Consider the following 13,643-nt stretch of genomic DNA (forward strand, 5'->3'; position numbering starts at 1 on the left):
GCAACCTAATTCAGTGGAAGATTTCCCTACCCAAAGGAGGGGGACTGGAATAGATAATTTTTAAAGGTCCCTTTCAACCTAAACTTTTCTGTTATCTGGTGGGATTATTTTTAAAGTTGGATTAATCTTCCTTAAACTTTGGGGACTGGAGATTCCACTTTAGAGAATGTCTTAATGACTCTACCATAGTTCTATTTTGTTATATGTTACTCTTAATCACAGGAGGCAAACACACAAGACATGTTTATGCTTGCATAAAAAAAAACCTTCCCTTTAGCTCCTGTTTTTTTTGTTGGATTTTTTTTCAGCTGGCAATTTCTTCTCATGAAAATGCCACACCTGTGAAGCTGCTACATAACTCAGCAGGGCATTTGAATGGACCCGCACGCTCCATTGGTGCAGCTTTGATAGGATATTTAGGTGAGCTGAGCACTTGAGAATTATTATATTTCAAAATTATTAATTGCTTGTCAATAAGAACTCAGGTCTAGAAGATGTCACTTAATTGATGAATGTTAATGGTACATTAATTTTTTTTAACATTTTTAAATGTTGTGGGCATACTATCTTTTCTTTTGTCTTTGTTACGAACATGGGATGATTGTTTCAGTTTATATAAGTCTTCATTATGAAAATATACTTAATTACTTTACCCTAGGTCATGAATTATTTTCTAGTGCAGTATTTCCTCCACCTTCTCTTCTGAGGTATCAAAGTTCTTCTAGTGATGCTATTTTCATAATTCAAACAATGATAGAATGCAAATCAATGCATGTGTTCGCAGTGATTTCCTAGAAGAATTAGGATTTATTTTTATTTATTTTCTCTGTCTATGCTCAGGTGTAAGAACATTTGTCCCCAAGCCTGTGGCCACTACACTGCAGTATATTGGTGGAGCTGCTGCTATTTTGGGACTTGTAGCAATGGCATCAGATGTAGAAGGGTTATATGCAGCTGTGAAGGCCTTGGTCTGTGTGGTAAAGAGCAATCCACTAGCCAGCAAAGAAATGGAAAGAATCAGAGGTTATCAGGTATGTAAGAAGTCTTAAAACAGACCAGGCTGATTCAGTTTCACTGGCTGTCTTAGCAGTTCCTGTGGAAACTCCTTGTTGTGGTGTGTTAACCTGAGTTTCTGCTCTTAAGTTTACTGAGCTCTTGGCTAATTGTCATAGGTGAATTATTTAGGGTGGCTTTTAAAGGAGAGGGTGGAAAGTTTTGCTAAGCAATTGTACACATTAGGTGCTTTGCTGAAACTGAGCCTTCATTAATAGCAAGGAAGAGCACAACTATGGCATTTAGATAATTCTTTTCCCAGGATTATGAACCCAACCCTACAAGCCCTCCATGATCGGGGAGCTCCTGTCTCCTTGATTGGCCAGCAAGAGAGGAGGACAGACAAATGAAGAAAACTAAACAAGTAGACTCCTGAAAGCATCATTTTGAGGACCGCACAGACCTTATAGTTAGTGATGCTGTTTGCTTTCAAGCTCAAGACTTCTTAATTATCCATCAGGATGGGGAAAGTATAATCAGTTATGCAGAAGGATTGGTTGACTGACTTGAAAAGATCTTCACATGACCAATGCATTTTACATTTTTTGTGAAGACTGCTTTACTGGAAGGGGAAGTTTGTTCTGTGTTTTGGGCAGCATATTTACAAACCTTGTAATGCTAATGGCTAGTATAGTTATTATAAGCATAGTATTCTATGTAGCCTGTTACAGACATGGCTTACTTTGGTCAAACAGACCTAGACAGTGTCTTCTTTAAACCTTAAGCAGTCAGTGGATCATTACATATGACCTTACATTCCACTTGTATTGACCTCAGCAAATAGCATGGTTTGAGAGAGATTCCCAGAAATCCTTATTTCCTTAGTAATGTTTCAAGGAAGATGGTGAAGCTGAACAGGCCAGTATGTTAAGAGTTTCACAAGTATGCATCAGAAGACAAGAAATAGTAATAGTACATTTGGCAATTGATTCTTTCCTAGCCCTGATTTTAAGAAGTTAGAGTAGAAATGAGGATTGTAAGGATGACATCTATGGTGATGCCTAGAGCAACAAAGGGCAGCAATGAAAAGGAAAGTCAGGCTTGTTCAGTTTTATCTTGTCATGGTTACTTTTTCAGTGCCTAGATACTGTCTAAAATTTAGAACAGATGTTTTCTGAGCCGGAGGGTGTCCTAGATATGCTCCTTTCTAATCAACTGTAATGCCACTTTCAAGCTATTTCAAGAGGATCAACTATCAGACATAGTTTAAGGGCCTTCTTGAAAGAAACAGACATATCCATTCTTCATGCTTAGACAACATTGTTGTGTATTCATAGTCTGCTAATTCCTTTTTTGTTTATGTGTTCAAGTTGCTGGCAATGCTGTTAAAGAAGAAACGGTCCCTTCTGAACAGCCACATTCTCCATCTGACCTTTTCCTTGGTGGGAACTGTTGATAGTGGGCACGAGACATCCATCATTCCAAATTCTGCTGCCTTCCAGGATCTGCTCTGTGATTTTGAAGTATGTAAAGATGCACAGAAAAGTGATGATGATGCTGGGTAGTGATTAAGCCAGATGCTGATAGCATGCCCTTATATATTGAGCAACAACAAAGTAGGCTGTTATCCTGAAAACTTCCTATTTCTTATGTAGTACAGTAAAGTAGCTGAACAGCGAGATCACTAGTAACTTTTCCTGCTGAACTGGCTTGAATCAATGTAGAAACAATGAATGGGTACCACAGATGTTTCTGCTTTTTGTTGTTTTAGAAGTTACATTTTGCAGTTTTCTGTTCAGCAATTTTTTCAGTCTGTCTGTTCTACTGCAGTACATATATCGAGGCATGAAAGACATACTGAAAATAATAGCTGGAGGTGAACCTTCAACATAGCACAGAGGAATCACTTTATTATATGCCTCCTGCAGTTAATAGTAAGGCACTTACATGTCGTGCAAGCCGAATTTTGAAATATTTCATTGTTGTGTTAAATTAAGGAAAGGAGAGAAGTTCAGAAGGAAATGCTAATGTACTAGAGGCTAATAAATGATGTGTAGAACTTGTCATTTAGTGTTTGCTCCTTTGGCTCCTATACCTGACACAGGCTGAGTCAAGGTTTTCTGTTTCACATAGTATTTTTATTTATTTATTTATAGCCTACTACCACTACTAATCCAGCAATAAGATACTGACTTAATAGTACAAATCTGTTTTGCACAAATGGTTTTATGGAATTAGCCATTTCCTTTTTCTAGATGTCTGAGTGTTTCAAAGCCCTCCTGGAAACTTTATTCAAGACTCTTGTCTATGAAAATAGTCCTGCTGCTATAGCCTTTATTTTAATAGAATTAACTGCCCTTGCTAACTTTCTTTTATCAAGAGCTTAAAGGTCTTTAATAAACCCAACTCCACCTTGCCAAGATCAGCGATATGCTATAATTATGGCACAGAGATAAAAGAAATTAAAAGGGCAGACCTGGACCACTCTTTTAACCTAAGTGGGGTTTTAATACAAAGAAAATTTGTCACACACCGAAGTTTCCTTTTTTTTAACTTGAGGCATAATGTTTAAATGAGAAATAAGTTTGGGCCATGTCTAAACACAAATTCTTCAGTATCATGTAACTAGGTTTTAATAAAACTTTTAAATTACAGTAATGCTTCCTTTGTGCTCGCAAAATTAAACATAGACTTAATAAAAGTTATTATAATATCTACAAGAGCTAATGTTTGTGGTAGAGTTCTTAAGGTAGATGAATTATTTAGCAGAGAAGTGTGACTCGCTCAGCAGCCTAGCTCATTTGACAGTGGGATATGAATCCTGCCTTTTTCTTTCTTTCTTTTTCTTTCTCCCAGAAAGGAACCAGCTGAGAAGCTTCATCAATGGTCTGTACTCACTCAGACAGCAACTACTGTACAAAAGATCTAATTTAATATTCTTCAGTTCATGTCTATCTTTTATTTTCCCTGAAGACCAAGAATAACTGGAGAATGGATATACTTAGGAGACTTAAAAATAAAATAAATGTGCACATTTATTTTATTTTTATGAGTCACTGAGAAGAAACTTCCCAAAAGCCTCAGGTTTTGGCTTGTTTGTTTTTTTTTTTTAATTATTTATATTTTTGTATTCAGAAGTCAGTGACTCAAACATTTCACTTAAATTGGATAAATTAGATGATCTTACTCTTATGCTAAACACGGAAATGAAAAGATTTATTCTGATCATTTTAGGTAAGGTTAGAAGAAAAGAAAATGCTAAGAAAGCATTTTGTGTAAGCCAGTTTTATATACTATAGCACAAGTATTAATTATGTTTTGTTCAATAGCAAGTCAGTTTTAAGATTTGCAGCTGTAACTGCCAACTTTCTGTTTTTATCTTTTATTACTTGTATTGATTGAACAATTGATAATTTTAGGTGTTTTTTTTTGTTTTTGCTTTAGAGGATCTAAATAATTTTAAATGGTATACAAGAAATGCTGGCTAAAAAGAAAATTTAAAAAAATCAAAATCAGGGAAGACCTTGAGTTTAATCTTGGCAGAAGTTAATTTTACGAAGAGAAAATCTTTGCATAAGCCAAATAAACTTAACACAGCATTTCACATCAGCCTAGTAAATCCCAGTAACTCCTTTGGAGTCATTGCATCATATGTTTGAAGAGACGTTCCAGAGAGCATGTAACTTTTCTGTCTAGAATTCTTAAAAAATTTTCAACATGATACATTTATAGAAAATATGTTGGTACCGATATGTGTCGCTTTATTCTTCACTGGTATATTTAGTATTTATTTGAAGTTGAAAATCAAACAATTGGAAACCTTGCAATGTTCTTTTGAGTACAATGGCCAGGTAAATAGTCATATGGACAGACAGTTTTAATCTCTTCAAGACTTTCATAACTTTTGGTATATTAATGTCAGTTTTTAATCATAAAGTGGTTTTGTGTAAAAAAATAATTTTTTATTCTGTATTTCAGGTGTGGCTTCATGCACCCTATGAGCTTCATCTGTCATTATTTGAGCACTTCATCGAACTTCTCACAGAGTCAAGGTATGAAGCAATGACAGCTTAGTAATGAGACTTACAGGTTTAAGTAATATGTAGGGGATGCTCCAATTTTAAATTGCCACTTCCTTACTTCTTCCAGTGAAGCAGCAAAGAATGCCAAGTTAATGAGGGACTTCCAGCTCATCCCAAGACTGCTCTTGACTCTTCGAGATATGTCTCTATCCCAGCCTACTATTGCTGCAATTAGTAATGTGCTGAGCTTTTTGCTACAAGGCTTTCCTAGCAGCTATGACTTGCTCAGGTAACCCACACCTGTGGTAAATCTGGCCTTCTTATGTTTATTATGTTGGTGATCTTGGTCAAAAATACTCCATGGTCATATTGCTGTAGAGTAAGTAACATGAAATGCTCATGTACTGAATTTTTCCTGTGAGAGCTACAGTGAACCAGCCACAGGCAATAATTTTGTTAATGTCTTGATTTATGTATTAAATTGTTTGTATCTAACCAGGTATGACTGACTGATTAAACTGGCTTAATGTTCTGCAGGTGAAAAGCCAAGGTGCTATATTGCAGCTCCCTTGTTCTTTTGAAGTATTGAGCACTTTTTTTAAATACCATTGACTATTACTTCTGGTTAAAATACAGCTTTGATTGCTTCCCTGCAGGAAAGGCTTAGTTTAAGATTTTTTCTTAATCATCACTGTGTAAAACAATATTTAAAGCTGTCAGATATGTATTATTCTGACTGATGAAAGCTACATAAGTAATTGTGATTCATACATACAGGATTATTTTACATGCTTTTAAATAAGTTCAGCTTCTTGATAATTTTTATCATCTCCCCCTTAATTATAATGGAAATGGATTAAATATGCAGGGTTTGGGAGTTCTTTGCATACAAATGGTCACCTTTTCAGCTTCTCAGTTTAAGTGCAATTAAAAGTATCGGAAGCATCAACATAAACATCTTGCCTGTCTTTGTTTTATAAAACTATTGATTTTATGATTAAATAGTTATAAAACAGATTGTAGAATGCCTGAGTGTTCCTTGTTACCATTTCTGGACATAAAATGAAAAATAATGTCTAATTAGGGAAAAGTTATACTACCTAGGGCCCATTTCAGCTTAGTTTCAGAAAGAAGAGGAATATATTGCATCTCCTTTCTTTGAGAAGCATAATCGTCTTGTCTTGGAAACCTATGACTTCATCACCTCAAGCTATAGGCATAAATGTTATACCAGAGTCAAGTAATCACTGTTTATATAATACATGTTAAGCTGTAATGGTTTAACTTGTGGTATTCCTTTTATTAGGACTTGGTGATATCTCCCTCTTTCCTTTTTTTGAATCCTAGCACTTTCAGAGTCCTTTATGTACAGACTTGTCTGCAAAGATTCCATTAATTATTACACATTAAATTGGTTTTTGGCTACTGACTTTAGATGGAGACTGTTTTCTTCAGTCTTTGAGTTGTGATAAAGCTGACTTTTTTGAGTATCTCCCTCTCACTAGTATTCTGGTTTTATGTTTAAGGTGAATTATTGATAGATGAGAGTGCAGCTGTCATATCAATGAATGATGTTTTTTCTGTGTACATCAAGGTTTGGACAGTTCATCTCTTCCACTTTACCTACATTCGCAGTCTGTGAGAAGTTTGTAGTCATGGAAATAAACAACGAGGAAAAGCTTGACAGTGGTAAGTGAGGGCACGGCTTAAAGCAGTAGAAGCAAAATTCTTTGTGATCCCTTCTGTGCTTAAATATGTAAAATTTGGAAATAGTGTCATTAGCAATATTGCAATTGTGTTATAATCTGGCTGCTAGTTAGTTGTGGTACTTTAGCTTTCAGTATTGCGTGCAAAGCAGTACAAAACCCATGTACTTTGGCTTCCTTCATTTAACACTACATGGTTTCTTTCTGTTTGTTCCACTCACTTCAGATCAGCAGTGAATCTCTGCTGCTTTGTGGGGAGAACAAGAAGACAAAAATGGGTTAGTAGGTGCCTGTGGCCTCCAGGTGTGGAGGAAGCGGAAGAATTGACTAAGACAGTCTAGTTATTTTTTTAGGCCAAAAAGGAAGTTTTACTTTCCTTCAAGAATGCTTATATTGAATAGTTTGGGGACCATTTCTACTTTTGTTTTCCTAAAAAAAAGAGGCTTCTGCAGCTGCATTTTTGATCAGTCTTTCTGAACAGAAATGTTTTAGTCCCATAGTGGATGTCACCCAAATAGCTAGAAGGGATTGCCTAAAGATCCTCTTTTTGTATCACTTTGGGAATATACTGGGGAAAGAAAACTGGTTTTGCTTTAAAGTTAGCTTTATTGGTTTGGTTTCCCAAATAACAAGATTTAGGCAGTCTGCATATTCATCATTATCCCCCTATGTGCCTCCTGTTCCTTCTGAATGTTCCAAGATGATTAATTTTGTGCTTTTTAGTGAAAAAGAAGGGTGTGGGTATTGGAGAGAGGTACAGATTGGTGATCTCACTACAGGCTAGCTATCTTTTTTTCCCAGGCTAACCACAGCCTGAGCTGCTTTTTGCTTGCCTTGGGGGAACTGAAGACCCCTGGGGAGAAATTCAGGCTGTGACAAGAATGGAGAGAAAAGCTTTTGGACCAAAAGACATGCAATTTTTAGGTTACTGGTCTTCACTAGTTCCTCTGTATTTCTGCCATAGAAGATGCTTTGTGTTTGTGTCTGTGACTTAGGCACAAAACCTTGGCCCAGAAAGTGTCCATTTATCTAGGGGAAGGTGTCCCTGCCCATGACAGTGGGGTTGGAACCAGATGATCTTTAAGATCCCATCCAACCCAAACCATTCTAAGATTCCCTTATCTGTCTTCATTTTTGCTTATCCCCTCAAGCTGTAATTTTCTGGGTTTTTTAAATAATGTAAAAACATGGTTTTTACATTGAGAGCATAAGGTGCAATAAGAGGGATTCACAAAATAACTGTAAAGTTACTCCTGAGCTTCATGTATTGTCTTGGCTTGCAGTAAGTGTTTTTTATCAACCGATGATGAATCTGGGGGTCTGTTTCTCCTTGTTTCTTAGACTTGGAGGGAGTATCACGTTTTTCCTTGGGATTCCCATCCCCCGGTCACTTAATCCAAAATGTTTATCTACCGTGTTGTCGGGAGGGAGAGATTGGGTTGGGGTGAGGCAGTGTTTGTTTCTGTCTCTACCTGCCAGCAGTGACTGTCTTAGTTAATTTGGACCACCTCAGTTTAGATTACTATCTGAGAAGCTGCAATTCCCTTTTACCCATTCTTCAAACTGACCAAACTCTGTGTGACGATAATAATTTTTATGTATGAAATTCATGAATAGCCTTTAAAATGTCTGAATTCCAAAAGCCTGATTTTCTTTTTTTTAAAATGTTTAGGAACAGAGGATGATTTTGGAGGACTTGTTTCAGCTAATCTTATTCTACTGCGGAACAGGCTTTTAGATATCCTACTGAAACTTCTATATACATCTAAAGACAAGACGACTGTTAATTTGCAGTAAGTACAAAAAAACTTGAAGTAGAGAAAGGATATATGTTTTTACTTCTAGGGGGAAGAATTATACAGCCCCCATTCAAGTTGGTTAGTTGAATTATATAAATTTATAGGAACTACTGAGTGATTTATGCAGATGTCTCTGAATTAGCCTTGGATATGCTAGCAGAAATGGAACACATGATTATTGAGTTGTATGTTGTCAGTTGTGGTAGCAAGAATAATAGTACTAAGCAAGTACAAACCAGATGCTGGTGTAACTAATGCATATCTTTCAGCTATTGCATCAACTCTTTTTTTTTTTTTTGTTTGACTTTTTAAAGAAAAATATAAGACCATGATTGACAGCATTAGTAGAAACTTATGCTTCAAGTTAGGAGCAACAGAAGTAAATATCAGCAGGAAAGGAAGGTATGTAGTAGATTTGAGGGGAGATTACTTGCTTCTGATTGTTAATGGAAGGGAACGTGGTATTATAGTTTAATGAGGCACTGGAGTCATAGTGAGTTGGAGAAGAGACTTTGCAACACTGTCAAGTTAAACCTTCATAAAATACAGCTGTCAAGCAACTGCCCAGTAGGCTGTCTTGAATCTGTTGGAGGCATTTTGTGAATGTATGGCAACTGTAGATTATGTAGCGATTGACTGAGCATTGGTTGACATACAACCTGAACCTGCTCAAGTTTTTCAGTAATACTGCTAAAAAGAAATTAAAGAAAGAGCATATTCTTTCAAATATTTTTAAGCAACTCTTCCCTTAATTGAAAAAAAAACAAAAAATCCCAACTAAAGAACCTTCATTTTTTAATACCAGTTTATTTAAAAAGGCTTGTGAAAACTCTCTATCTGTGTAAGGCTCAATGAAAAGTATTTGGAAATTATGATTTGTGGATAAATGCTTCCAGTTCAGCATTCCACATTTGCTATCAAAAGCAAGAGTTGGAGAAATCTCGTTCAGTTGAATAGTCCCAGGAGCTATATTTAGTCTTCCCTTTCTGCAAAACTGTATGTGTTCCATTTGACAAGATTTGGTGAGCAGCATTTCCTGTTGTGTCACAAACTTACCTAAGAATTCAGTTAATTCTTCAACAGATCTGAACTTTTTCTGATCTTGAATTTTGCCCTGTATTGGAGGTCAGACACCGATTTTTACTATCTAGTAGGAAACTAAATGCTGTAAAATGTGACTTCTTTTTTTCTGTTTTTTTTAATTAGGGCTTGTGAAGAGCTAATTAAGACACTTGGTTTTGACTGGATTATGATGTTTATGGAAGAACATCTGCATTCCACCACAGTCACAGCAGCCATGCGAATTCTTGTGGTCCTGTTGAGTAATCAGTCCATCCTTATCAAATTTAAGGAGGGTCTCAGTGGTGGAGGCTGGCTCGACCAGACGGATTCTGTCTTGACCAACAAGATTGGTACTGTGCTAGGTATGGCATCTAAACCTCTCATGACTGAAGGATTGCGCGGGAGTGTGTTGTATGTATGTTGTATGTATGTTGAGGTGTGGGTTATTGCATGAATACTGTGGCAGATGCATCCTTTCTGTTACTGCTGCATGTGCTGCAACCAGATGGCTCTGCACTTCATTCTTCTTACAATTCAGAGTTAGATTTCCTAGACAAAAGAGAGCAGTTTTACAAAACTGCCCTTCAGCTGATACTGCACAGATTTCACTGTAAACTCAGTATTACCTCGTCATCTGCATGAAGCCTGTGTAGCTAATCTTTTGGTTTTTTTTTTTTCTGTTACCATCATGGTAAGGTGAAGTATGTCCCCTGGTAGGCACATCTGAGCTAGATGCAAACATAGCAACAAGAACCTTATATACACAGCTGATAAAGATTCAGTAAAATTTCCTTGTTTGTTTACTTAGAGCATCATGTGGTGTTATACCTGAGCTGCTTTGTCTAGTGAGTTCTGTGCCAATTAAATTTACCAGGATTTTTCTTTGCTATCTTGGGAATTTCTGTGTTTATGTTGCCATCTCAGCCTTTATTTTCCTCTCCCTTTTACTGCATTCTTCTACACACATGCATGCTTGTGCTCTCTCTCTCTCATATTAAAGACTTTGCAGGTTCATAAAGCCTCATTCGTCCAGGTTATGAGACTTTTCCATTATTGCATATTATCTAGAGTTCAGTGTATAAGGCTTTAGTGCTACAGAACCCATTTTGAGCATCTCTGAGCTGTCTGAATATGCAGCTCCAAGTGTCTGAAATAACAGATGTCAATTCTGTGCATGTATTGCCAGGTATGGTGGTTTCCCATAGATCTCTTTTTTTAGTCAAAATAAGGTAGTGCTTTTCAGGTGAATGTCCACTCAGACACCAATACAAACCCATTGACATTAAATGAGACTCTTTCATGAATCATAGAATTGTTAGGGTTGGAAAGGACCTTAAGATCATCTAGTTCCCAACCCCCCCCCCATCATGGACAGGGACACCTCGCACTAAACCATGTCACCCAAGGCTCTGTCCAGCCTGGCCTTGAACACTGCCAGGGATTGAACATTCACAACTTCCTTGAAGAGTCTTCAGATCAGGACAGTGATATTAATAGTACTTTCAACTTAATTATTGTTCCTAAAATGACTGTACAAGGAACCACCTCTATGTGTTGCAGCAGTATATGATCTGATTTTGTTCTAAAGTGACCTTACTTCAGGAAGAGAGCTTTTTCTGAAATGAAAGTATGAAGTACATTTTTTTTCTGCTTTGTCTCTTTGAAATCTGAGTATCTTATGCTCTCTTCATCATGTGTCTTTAATTTGAAAATCATTGATATTACAGGGGCTTGACTGTTGTTTATTCAGTATCCACTTAAAATGTCCAATAACATAGATGTTTTCTTCAGTCACAAAATCTTTCTGAATAAGGTTTTGATTTACAGTCACATTTGGTATTTGAAGAGATTTCCTATTTTTCTTACTGTAGTATCAGTTTAATTGAATCCAGATAGATTGTGACCAAACAGATATTTTTAAACATGTGTCTCTTCAACTGATAGTGACAGATTATTTAATTTTTATACCACGTGCTTTCTAATAAATTATAACACATTGGCTCCAAGATTTCTCATGAAAACAAATACGAGCCATTTTTGCTCAAGATTACTGCTGGATTTCCTGGAACTTTGTAGCAAAGATTTAATTAGTCTGATTCCTCGTAGATGTTTTCTGTTTAAAAAGACAATTTCTGGTGGAAAGAATATCTGTGTAAGAGCCTCAGGAAAACAGTCTCCTCTGGCAGTGTCAGAAGAATGCCTTACTGTTTGTGCTAGTGAGGAGACTGAATTGTCTTCCTGCTTCCTTCCTCACTTGAAAATAAGCTCTTCTGCCATCCCAGTGTGTTTTTTTAATAGGAAGATTAAATGTTTAGGTAGAATTGGGATCAGAAGAGGTGAGTTTTGTACTTCAGGCAGCACTTAAGACAAAATAAGAGCATTTAATACTTCATACCAGCTGCTTACGAGGTGCTCTTGAGACATCTCTGGAAGCAAATTAGCTGCCCGTCAACTTAAATGGACAATGGGATTGATGCTTGCTAATATGAATCTGTAACTGAGATTAAGGTTAATCAACCAAATATCTTTGCTCTCACCCAGAAAAATATGTTTTTTTTTTTTTCAGAAGCTTATGTGTTTTAGAAGTCTAAAATTTTGGTCACAGTCAGCAAAAGGATCTCTGTGTGTATGCAGTGGCATTAAGCAGTCTGTAGGGAGCAGTGTCATCTATATGGTATTGGAAGGCAATCATTTCCTTTTATTATTGATCAAAAAGACATCTGCAGCAGAATCGTGTAATATCTTTGTGATAGTCTATATTCACACATTCATGTTTTATGGCATTAATTTCAAAGGAGACACCCTCTCAATTTCACTACTTGAGTAAGCATGAGTTTCATGGGCATTTCCCAATTAATGTTGTTGGCTTTTTGTACTTTTTCATCTCAGGCTTCAATGTCGGCAGGAGTGCTGGTGGCAGATCGACAGTCCGGGAGATTAACCGGGATGCTTGTCACTTCCCAGGCTTTCCCATTCTGCAGTCCCTTCTCCCGAAGCACACTAATGTACCTGCACTCTATTTTCTCCTTATGGCCCTTTTCCTGCAGCAGCCTGTCACTGAACTGCCTGAAAACCTGCAGGTCAGTGCACCTGTCATCAGCAGCCAGTGTAATCGGGGTCGCCAGGTAGGGATTACCTAGTGAAATGTAAATGTAAATCTGTTTGTCATGAAAGAAATAATGGATTAACCGGGCCCTCTCGTTCTTCTCTGCAACTGACTCTCAGTCATGATATGGTGTTTAGTGCTGTGTTGTTTGGGGTGGGAGGACAAGGTACTGTGGGAGTATGTGGAAGCCAGCCTGTTACAGCATAGCTATTGCTGATGTCTTTCTGGTGTGTTTTGGGTCAAATGAGAAGCAGATCCATGGTTTAAGATGGCATGGTGTGAGCATTGAAGGGAGTGTAATTTTTTGTAACAAAGTAGCTTTTATTTCAGAAAAAGGTTGATTTTGGACTTGTTTTAATTGTATGTAAATGAGTAGGTATTATATGGTCTGCAGCAAAGTCCTAGGAAGCCTTAGTATAGTGCTTTGTGGAGAAAAGCCACAGTCCAGGTAGACAAAGTGCCTGTTCAGAATGGATTCAGTGCTAACATTTATTTATCAGCAGGAACTGGAAAGTAAGAATTTCAGACCACAAAGGTATTCCACCTGCCTGTTTTCTCAACGGGAATACTTGACAGCACATTCAGTACTGTGCTACAGAAAGTTAAAGGCATGAAGCTAGCCTCCTGCTTACAGCGTTGAAGTACAGCACTGATAAATTGAAGTTAAAGTACTTAAAATATTTAGCAATGGTGCTCTTAAAGCTAGAGGTGGACACTTCATCCTTTTGTATTTTTTAATTATTTGGACTTGCTGGAAAATACAACTTGATTTGTTTCTTTTGTTCTTGGTTTGTTTTGTTGTTTTTTTTTTCTGTGGGATACCATGCAGGTTTTACTTCTAGATGTGAGTGAAATAGGCTGAGGTGGTTGTGCAGCACTAGTGCTGACAGGTCTCATTTCAAAACATGTAAATACTTGGAAGAGGTAAGAGTTGCAATTACATTAGCACATGGTT

General features: G+C 37.0%; 1 protein-coding gene across 8 annotated transcripts in view; it reads left to right on the plus strand.

Annotated features, from left to right (window-relative positions):
- The window catches only part of WDFY3 (WD repeat and FYVE domain containing 3), a 171,175-nt gene that overhangs the window by 114,181 nt on the left and 43,351 nt on the right, over positions 1 to 13,643 (plus strand). For 7 of the 8 annotated variants that reach the window (XM_057402032.1, XM_057402030.1, XM_057402029.1 and 4 more), the window contains 9 exons: positions 309 to 420; positions 841 to 1,031; positions 2,364 to 2,516; positions 4,972 to 5,045; positions 5,143 to 5,304; positions 6,610 to 6,704; positions 8,394 to 8,514; positions 9,727 to 9,944; positions 12,472 to 12,707. In XM_057402032.1, coding sequence (XP_057258015.1) covers positions 309 to 420; positions 841 to 1,031; positions 2,364 to 2,516; positions 4,972 to 5,045; positions 5,143 to 5,304; positions 6,610 to 6,704; positions 8,394 to 8,514; positions 9,727 to 9,944; positions 12,472 to 12,707 — 1,362 coding nt within the window. The remainder of the gene's footprint in view (positions 1 to 308; positions 421 to 840; positions 1,032 to 2,363; positions 2,517 to 4,971; positions 5,046 to 5,142; positions 5,305 to 6,609; positions 6,705 to 8,393; positions 8,515 to 9,726; positions 9,945 to 12,471; positions 12,708 to 13,643) is intronic. The other variant, XM_057402026.1, reaches the window with a different exon arrangement.

This window comes from Pezoporus wallicus, unplaced genomic scaffold (assembly GCF_028554395.1).
Source record: "Pezoporus wallicus isolate ANWC-B61680 ecotype Strahan unplaced genomic scaffold, APGP_CSIRO_Pwel_v1 contig_7178, whole genome shotgun sequence".
Lineage (NCBI taxonomy): Eukaryota > Metazoa > Chordata > Aves > Psittaciformes > Psittacidae > Pezoporus > Pezoporus wallicus.